The sequence below is a fragment of the Ostrea edulis genome, chromosome 1 (assembly GCF_947568905.1).
Source record: "Ostrea edulis chromosome 1, xbOstEdul1.1, whole genome shotgun sequence".
Classification (NCBI taxonomy): domain Eukaryota; kingdom Metazoa; phylum Mollusca; class Bivalvia; order Ostreida; family Ostreidae; genus Ostrea; species Ostrea edulis.
In genome coordinates, this window is record NC_079164.1 from 30,884,431 (window position 1) to 30,894,486 (window position 10,056).

The window sequence follows — 10,056 nt, forward strand, 5'->3', positions numbered from 1 at the left end:
TGTTTTACACATAAACGCTATATACCAAGTTTGGCCTCACCCTGGGGTCAAAACTCCTACCCAGGGGATCATGAAAATTGCAATTTTGGTAGGCCTTCCTGCTCTACATCACTATGCATTTAGTAATTCTTACATATATGTGGTGTTAGAGAAGAAGATTGTTGAAAATTATTCAATTTTGTGGCAGTTTTTGCTCTGTCCTTCAGGCTCAAGGGGTGTAAGAGTCCTGAAATTTACTATTTATGTCCCCTTTGTCCCAAAGATGCTTCATACCGAATTTGAAAGGAATTGGAATGATCATACTTATCAAGAAGTTAAAAATGTTCAATTGTTAACGAACGATGACAGACGACAACCAATTGCAATGTCACCCGAGACCTAAAAATCGTATAAACGACTTTTTAAATCGTAGAAACGACTTTCTAAATCGTAGAAACGACTTCTTAAATCGTTTCTACGATTTCCTAAATCGTAAAAACGACTTTCTAAATCGTAGAAACGACTTTTTAAATCGTTTCTACGATTTGATAAATCGTAGAAACGACTTTTTAAATCGTAGAAACGGTTTTCTAAATCGTAGAAACGACTTTCTAAATCGTAGAAACGACTTTCTAAATCGTAGAAACGACTTTTTAAATCGTAGAAACGACTTTTTAAATCGTTTCTACGATTTAATAAATCGTAGAAACGATTTATTTTTATTTCTTCTGCTAGGTAAATTGGCACGAATACGCCGTCGTAATCCCGAAAACGTTAGAATAAAAAAAATCGGACAGGGTTACAATACTGCACGCACAGCTACGACCTCACAAAAAAAAAAAGAAGAGGAAATACTTATTCGAGAAAGCAACATTACTTTCGAGATTTCCCAATAACCCTTACTTACGAGGTTCCTTTTTCAAATTAAATAAGGAATATTACAAGCTGCGGAAACGTAAAAAGCGTGAATTCAGGCAGGGTATTCTAGATAAACTAGATCAAAGAATGAAACTAATCCAAAAGAAAATATTGGAAATTAGTCAAATTTCTTCGTGATAATGAAGGGAAATCTTTAAGATAATTTAGAGAAGTCTATTGATGGGGACACAGGGTTTGACTAGTGGCGGATTTGGAGGGGGGTGCAGCCCCCCCCCCCCCCCCCCCTAAAAATTTCAAATTTAAGGTAAATCGCGGTATCATGTTTCGGAAAATGTACTAAACGATAAAAGAAGCAATAATTTTTTCCACTCCCGGAGAAATACATGACAAAATTCTTTGATATCTAGAATTACTTTATTGGGAGAACTTATTTTTTTTCCCAAAAAAACCCTTAAAATTTGGGTCATTTTATTAATTTCACCTTCTTAAAATGATAGAAAATAGTACAAATGACTTAATAGGAGAAATATTTCAAGCCCCATTAAAACTGTAAAATCCAGGGAACTTCCGGGGGCTTTGCCCCCTGGACACCCACCAGGGCTTCGCCCTGGACCCACTGCTTCATAAAGTGGCGCTCCCCGTAACCACAATTCCTGGATCCGCCCCTGTTGACTATTTTACTTTTCTATTTAAATTACCAGATCATTACAAGAACAGAGTTAAATATATACATGTACCTATGTGATCATTGATGTGGACGGTAACAAAGCTGGATGGAATTTTTTGGTTACATTTCCAAGTATAGATTCCTTACTGAAAATCGGACTAGAAAGATTCCATTACAGTGTAACTGTGTTTTTGACCTACTTAGAAAATGAACGAATCGCCGTGTTCTTTCTAATGTTCGCGACTATAACCATTATAACCATGTGTCTTTGTGTGCACACAGTCCTGTTTTACCACCCCCCCCCCTTCTGTTTTCCCACTGCACTGGACTAGTTTCAGCCACACGCTACCTGACGTTTGGACCCACCCACCCCCCCACCCCCTCCTTTATGTACAAAACAAAACTATGGAGAAATATCTATTCTTGTAAATTCTTAAATTCTACCTAGTTTTTCAAACCCTATGATACCTTGCGTCACAACCAGTACTCTTTACTTATCCGCTATTATCGGGATCGAAAATCTTATAATAGTCACAATCAAAAATAGATAGGAACATGTAACTTTAACGTTATGTAATATAGACACTATATGCACTGGCTACATGCTACAGTATTGAGTATAGGCATCATAATGTGATCAAAACGCACGTCGGAGAAAACGCTGATTCAGTGTAGTGTGACACTATCTAATTGTATTAAAAGGTAAGTAAATTGCCCATATGACATGTTTAATAATATAATAGGCCTAGAAAACGTAGTGCATGATAATACTAATTCTTCCTCGTTGAGAAGTTGGCAGACATGTCCATTTCTGTGAGAGAATAGTTAATGATACGATTTTAGCAAGCTGAATTCAGTAAGACTTCTGTAGAAGCATGTCAAATTAAAATCCTAAAGATGACTACCGCTGTCAGTAGTAGTATAATAGGGCTCTATAAAGATTCCGGATACAACGTGCATTGAAATATGCCGACCTTGGGCTCACTGGTCTCGTGACAATTCGATTCACGCGTGTGACTTGTAACAAAACGAATAAACTATGTCTATTCTCAATTCAGGAAAGACTTATCGGTAATAAATTTCATAATTTTTAATGTTTTCTCCTCAGGCTTCTAGATACTCCTACAAACTGTAAGTACAATACATTGTATTAGGCTAATTAATGTAATTGCATGTTTAAGATAACTTTGATGAAGTATATATTAAAGTTCATGAAATCACAAGGATGTGTTCATGTTTTGATTATTTAAATCACTGGAAAATGAACACAAACTGAAAACAAACAATTAATTAAGGATTTTATTAGTCAAGCTATTGTTTTTGATATGGGACCTCTGTGGCCAAAGCCCATAGAAGCTCTGGGTCTATTCATTGATAGGGAAAGCCCTGCATTCTAATAATTCCAGAGGCATTTCTCCTTTTAGTTTTAAACATGTTAATTTAAAAAAAAAAATCTTGATGTCAGATGAATTCAATCTGAATTACTTATTTTATCAACTTTTTTGAATGAGAAAAATCTCAAATTCAATAGTGCTTTAGCATTAGTTTTCAATTGGATGTCCCACCCCCCCCCCCCCCCCCCCCCCTCCCCCGTCCTCTCTGAAACTACAGATATGAAAAGTATTTTTTTAAAAATGAAACTGTATTTATCAAGATGTAGGGGAAATTAGTGTCAGAAGCAGGTCTTTTTACCATACAGCCGATTCCCTACCTCTAATATGCAGGTTTTTTTATGTGAAAAAAGGTGCTGAGGCATCATCAGTTTCTTCTTTTCATAATTTCAGGCCATGGTGGAATTTGGGAGGAACATCTGATAGTGGTTTCGTGTATGCCATGGCCAAAAAAGCCAGACCTCAGGAACCAGTTCTGCTAGATGCCGCAGAGGCATCAGAGGACGAATCCAAACCTTTGTATTCTGCACCTGACTCTTATCGAGTAAGTATGACTATTGCAGATATACATGTATAATCAAAACTTTTTAACACTGTGTTGTTCAGTTTTATCACAAACAAATTTCATCATATTTTCCATCTCATTTCAGGGTCTTTCATATGCCCCAAATGTCGCCTATATAAGAAATCCACCAAAAAACTTTCGAGCAGCAGCCATTCTTAGTGCCATTATTTGCTTCTTTCCACTGGGACTATTTGCTGTCTATTGTTCATTCAGAGTAAGTAACAAGTTCTTTATTGAATAAAAGTGCGTTAGGAACATGACAGCGACAGGGTGTGGTCACACCAATATTTCATGGCAATAATGGGGGGGGTCAATGTTTTGCATTGTGAACATTTAATATTCTTGGATTATTTTCTAACTAGCTGTGTGTGTGCAGTGTGTATTGTGTATGATCCCCTTGGTAAATTTACGTCAAATATAGGCCTACCTTTCCCAATGAATGTATAGTGTGTGGCAGCATGGCAAAACTTTTATCATTATGGAGAGCAGGTTGTGTAACACACGTCCGAGTCAATTTGTTCCTGCCGTTCTTCATTCAGATTTTATACTCATTTTACTTTGAACCCATATTATGACCTTACCTATTACCTAAGCTAAACGGGTCATGATTCATCCTGAATCCACACAACATAGGATTGCCCAATATTCATGCATAATGAAAAATTTCATCCCGGATTCTAGCCCCACCCCTAACCCCATGGTTCATAATTGGGAAAAAAAAAAGAAATTCAAAAGTTTCCCCATACATTCTCATATAAAACTTTGAATCAGTATTGTGTTCCAAACCTAACCCCAGGGTATTGGTTTGAAGAAATTTGAATCTGCACTACCTGAGGATGCTTGTATATTGATGACTAATCCTGGCCCTGCTGCTCTTGAGATGTATCTTATTCACTCCACCCTTCCTACCATGGTTATGGTTTGAACAAACCTGAATCTGCACTACCTGGGGATACTTGCATATGAATATGACTTGTCAAGGCCATGCTGTTCTTGGGAAGATTTTAGAAAATTTTTATCCTCCCCTCTAAATGTTTAATCAGAAATTGATCACAAATGTTCCTTTACACAAGTACTTGTGGACCAAGGTCTCTCAGGGATTTTGGAAAGATCACACAGAATTAACATATAAGTTTCTTATTCCAACAGTGTTTGAGATAAAAGTTCCCATTTCCAAAACCTTTCATCAGAAATTGATCATGATTGATCACAAATATTCTTTAGGACAGGGGACTTTTGGAAAGGTCAATGTCACTCAGAACATATAATACCTCATGCAAGGATTGTAATGTATCTTGTTTAACGTCTCTCTCTCTTGAGAATTTTTCACTCATGGAGACATCACCAAGACTGGTGAAGGGCTTCAAATTTAGGCCTTTGCTTGGTGCTTACGGCCATTGAGCAATGAGGGTTCTTTAGCGTGCCACACCTGCTGCAACACGGGACAATAGTTTTTAAGGTCATCTACCTGTTTTAATGACTAAGGTCTGTTGTGGCCGGGATTCAAACCTCAGCCTTCCGCATGCGGGGCGAAGGCTCCAACCTCTAGACCACTGCGGCAGTACTTATGCAAGGAAAAAGTTCATTAAACAGGTTTTGATCATATATCACACAAATATGTAACAGGCAAATGGCTTTTAGACAAAGGTCACTCAAGGTCATTTTGTTAAGGTCAAGGTGACTCAGCATATACCTTATATATTGATAAAAAGTTTCATTCTAACAGCAATTGATCATTCTGCAAGTAGTTCATTGGTTAGATGCAGTTAGGGGAGCATTCATTTACATGTATACTGATATTCTTATTTTCCTTTATATCACCATGTAAAACGCCAATTCCCTAATGTGGTTCCACCCTACAGTTGGGGGGGTGGGGGGGTTAATTTTCAATGAAAAGGTGAAGATAACAAATAGTGATCAATCTATTAACTCCTATAAGGAATACAAAATTAAAAGTTTGGCAAACACTGATCAATTCTGAATTGCCCAGAAGTCAAGCATCCCATCAACCGGTCACACCCACCGTGATCTCTATATCTTGATCAGGTGAACGGAGTAATCCATATTCATAAGAGTGTAAAGAATGGCCTAGCAATTGGTATGAAACACATCAGACAGCATTTGATCCTATGATAGCCTGCTTTGGCAAACTAGATTGTTATAACAACCATAGAATTTGTGAAAAGTTGACTTTAAACGAGACTATGGAAACTCCTGCACCATCAACTTGTGTCAGTAGCCTGCCTCGACATATAAACTGACCATAAGCAGAACAAGCTCTTGCATATCAAATCAGTTGAAAGACATAAACACCATATCCAGGCGATTATAGAAAGTTGATAATGAAAAAGCTGAAGTCATCCCGTTTGTCATAAAGTTGAGTTGTCAGTCTACCGTTAACATCTACATGTATATTCAATAATCTAGGTACGAAACAGATGTGGAAGAATCTGTGGTGTCTTTTATTTCAAGTTCACCGAGATATATCAAATTGACATATGAATTCGATTATTGTTAATAGATAAAACGTCGTCAATATATCAATGTTGAGTTGAAGACCACGAGATTTTTTCTTCTCAAGTAGAATTCCCGTGGGGATCCGGGTTAGAATAGGTCCTCAGTACCCCTTGCTTGTCGTATTTGACAACTAAATGTGGTGATCCTTCTGATGAGACTGCAAAAACCGAGGCCCCATATCACAGCAGGTGTGGCGCGATAAAGATCCCTCCCTGCTCAAAGACTGTAAGCACCGGGCATAGGTCTAAATTTGGCCGCCCATCACCAGCAATGGTGACGTCTCCATATGAGTGAAAAATTCTCAATATGGACGTTAAACAATATAAAATCAATCAATCTCTTGTAGAAGGTTTTAATCAAATTTTGCCTCATAAGAAAGTAAAAACAGGTCAGCTAATAAAGGAGCACAATTAGTACCCATTGGAATTCAAACAGACTGTTAAAGATCTGATCACTGAAGACTACAAAGATATTGTCAATGAGAAACTCCAGCATTTTTTTTAAACATCAACATCAGAGTACTCGTGTGTAGAATCGAGAGTGCTATTTAACAATTGAAAGTAATTACAAATGTATTTGAATGACTGATCACTAGATATGAATATTTCCTTTCACTTTTGTTGAAGAAGCAACTGTCTGAGATGTCAAAAGGTCTAGTCTTTAATTCATTGTGTGTGTGTAAAGTGTTGAAAAGTTGTGTTTTGATGTTGTTGATATACGAAAATCCAAATTCTTTAAGGAAGCGTTCATACAAGTTTAATGATCTACGATTTTGATCCCATGGGGCTTTAATGAATAGTTGAAGGTAAGTTAATTGGACACGAGAGTGGGAAAATTTGTTATGTCTATGAATTTTTGGATATTTAGCAATGCAAGGATAAAACACCTGGACACTATGCAGACCCCCCCCCCCCCCTCCCCGGAAAAAACTGGCACCGTAAATCGAAGGTTTTTTATAAGGGGTGGATCTGTAGCTCTCTGGTGTGTCACAATCCTCTTCTCTACCCCAAATAGCTACAGTTCTGCAGCAATAACTTGCCTAGATGTACTAGTACATCTGCTTTCATCCACAGTGTCTATCGCTTTTATCAAATTTTCACACCAATCCCCAAAATCATAACAAGTGTGGTACATGTACTTAACATGGGTGGATCCAGGGTTTCGGTGTAGGGTCTAGGATGCAGTGAGTCAGGGCGTTACCAGGCTCCCAGTGGAGTGGGTCTTTCGCCCAGGACGGGTTTTACTATATTTTGATAACGAAATCTAGCGTAAAACCAATAGTATTTTTCGTGTGTCCCCATCTCTTTACCCAGGGATGTGACTGAATTCCTCAGAAATCAGAGGAAAACTGGTCAAAAAGGGAGGAAATCACCTCACCCTACCTGGAAAAATATCATTTTCTGCCACTTTAGATCAAATCCAGAGTGTTTCATTTTTTTGAAAATTGAGCAAATCAGAGGATTTCCTATCAAACATATGGACTCTAAAGTGTTATCCTTTCCACCTACAGTCACCATATCAAACATATGGACTACCCATGGGATGAAGATGTTCCCTATCGATTTTGGGGTCAAAAGGTCATGCGCACTGGACATCGAAGTAGCAATATGGTTCGGTTTGTCATGCCATTTGTTTTTTACACTCAGAAAAGAGGTAGTTTATACCTATTACCAACACCCTTTGGGAGATTGGGATAAGCGGGGGGTATTCTTAGTGAGCATTGCTCACAGTACCTCTTGTTTTGCAACAGAAATGCAGGATTTTTGCTTCTAGACTTTGATAACTCTCTGTGGTAGGCACCCCGCCACCATATGGGGAAAGCCCCATGTTGCACTGCCTCCTTGCCCCCTTGTTGCTTTGCGACTTTGCGTGCTGCCTCTGGCAGCCGGACTAGCTACTGACAGAGCAGGACTAGTTAATTACAGAATCTACATGTACTAGTCCATTGGACTACTATGGTGAAAAAGTTGCATGTCGAACACTGCCGACACATACATTGACATGTTTTGAATAAAGAACATACCTGGCATGGATTTTTCGAAAAAATCTGAAACTTTAGTTCAAGTCAACTAAGTTTATTTCGAGAAATCCAGGCCAGATTGTGTTGGAAATTCAGTCCATTCCCCAACATGTACTGCTCCAGATTGAAGAACCCTGTATATCTGATAATAACCCTCCATTTTTTACAATTGTAGGTGGACAAGTTATACCGGAGAGGAGATTTGTCAGGCTCTACCATCGCCTCCGACAGAACGCGATTCCTGATAAACATGACACTTCTTCTTGGCTCCCTTCTTTGGTTTGGCGGAATAATAGGGGTGATACTATTTGCGAATAGGTTGGGCTGAAAATGTATTACTTTTACATGTATAATGTATGTGCTTCTAATATGTTGTCGATGCGCCCAGTAGGGCGAGTTCAGGCACATAAAGAATCCGGAATCTCTTCAGGTGTGTGCATCACGTGACCACATGCATTTTTTACAATTCCACTTCATATTAAGTGCATATTGGGCAAATCTAAATATTTGGTTTTACCAAGCTCGGGGTTGGTTAGACTCTCCCTTCCTCCCTTTATAAGACTGTCTAACACATAGTCTCCACTAATGAAATAAAGATGTTTGGGGGGGGGGGGGGGGGGGGGGGGGGGGGCTCATGGAAAAACTCTCAAGTTTATTCAATGTTAAGGTGTCAATATCCTTTGTAAGAAATCTTATAAAGAACATAGGTAGTTTACCTATATACAGCACAGAATCTCATATAAGTATACATTCATGACTGTTCTCACCATAACTGGGTCACAAGCAAGGATAGGAAATCTTTTTGAAATTTGTTGAGCTAATGTGTAAGCATTCTTACACAGTGTGGATTTAAACGAGAACACCGTTACACTAAAGGACACAAAAGGGACTCCCCCAAGTTTTACATTGGAATGGGGGGAAATATTTCCGAAAGTTTCTCTGAAACAAGGGCAACATTTATCAAAAAGGCAAGCACCCTCATATAATATTCAATTTTCTTGAAACAATTGCCCCTGGGGGCCAGAATAGGACACTGCCAATAGGAGATATCAATATATCATTAAACTCTTTTTCTCTCTGGATCAATGGTAATACAATGTACTGTTCAAACTGGGTTAAACCCTGGGCATAATCTTTATTTCAAGAACCATAAGGATACAGTTCGTCTAATCAATATGAAGAGTAGATTTAATTTTCTTCATTCTATGACCTTGAAGCCAGAGCTGGTCCACAACAAAGATCTAAAGATTTATATTTTAAATAGTTATAATGCGCCATTGCCTTAAGCTAGAGTTGGCATACAGTAGAAATATATAAAGATTGCCTGCGCGAGTCTTTCAAATAACAATATAATTCGTTTGTGAAAACAATGTGCAAACACCCTGAAATATGAATGGTGGAGTAGCAGGTCTAAACTTATTGTCGAGCCACCACTAGTGTTTCAGCAAGGTATCTTATGTGCAAAGTGACTTGTTGAATTGTGGTTAATACTTGTATTTGTTTTTCAATTTCTCGCTCTATTTTCATGTTTAATCTGTTTATCTTGTACTCTGCAATTATTTTTTAAAAATGTGTAATTACCAAATGGAATGTCCCAAGAATGTTATGTTTCTTTTCTATGTTTATTACCAAAAATGTACATTTATTCACATGTATAAATTTGTACAAATGTTTTATTTATTGTTTGGTATTAAAAAGAAAGTTAATACTTCAAATACACTGTTCCTCGTCTTTCCATTAAGGTATTTCCACCCTCCTGTGAATCATAAGATTTTGCAAAGTCAATGATGTATAAAATAAGATTTATGCATGACAGGAACTGAAATTTTGTTTTAGTCTTTTTCAATAGTTATTGTAAAAAAATCTTGTTAACCATAAAATATTTCAAAAGTCTTAAGTTATATATGAATAATCAATTATATCTTTCAAAATATTGAATCCAAGGGCAATAGCTGTTTTCATTAAATTATTTGTCAAGTCCATTATGCGATAGATTTCCTTTATTTTTCACCAACATTTTGTATGTATTTTTTTTAAA

The 10,056-nt window shown here is 37.5% G+C and overlaps 1 protein-coding gene across 2 annotated transcripts; it reads left to right on the forward strand.

Moving 5' to 3' along the window:
- Positions 1-2,060: 2,060 nt before the first annotated feature.
- LOC125663982 (uncharacterized) lies at positions 2,061-9,733 on the forward strand. 2 transcript variants are annotated; one of them, XM_048896459.2, is made up of 4 exons: positions 2,061-2,227; positions 3,310-3,460; positions 3,567-3,695; positions 8,194-9,733. In XM_048896459.2, exons 2-4 carry the CDS (start codon positions 3,359-3,361, stop codon positions 8,344-8,346), a joined length of 384 nt encoding a protein of 127 aa, XP_048752416.1. In that variant the 5' UTR covers positions 2,061-2,227; positions 3,310-3,358; the 3' UTR covers positions 8,347-9,733. The 2 variants fall into 2 exon arrangements, with proteins under 2 accessions (XP_048752416.1, XP_048752412.1); XM_048896455.2 differs by lacking the exon at positions 2,061-2,227 and adding an exon at positions 2,270-2,656.
- The last annotated feature ends 323 nt before the right edge of the window (positions 9,734-10,056 follow it).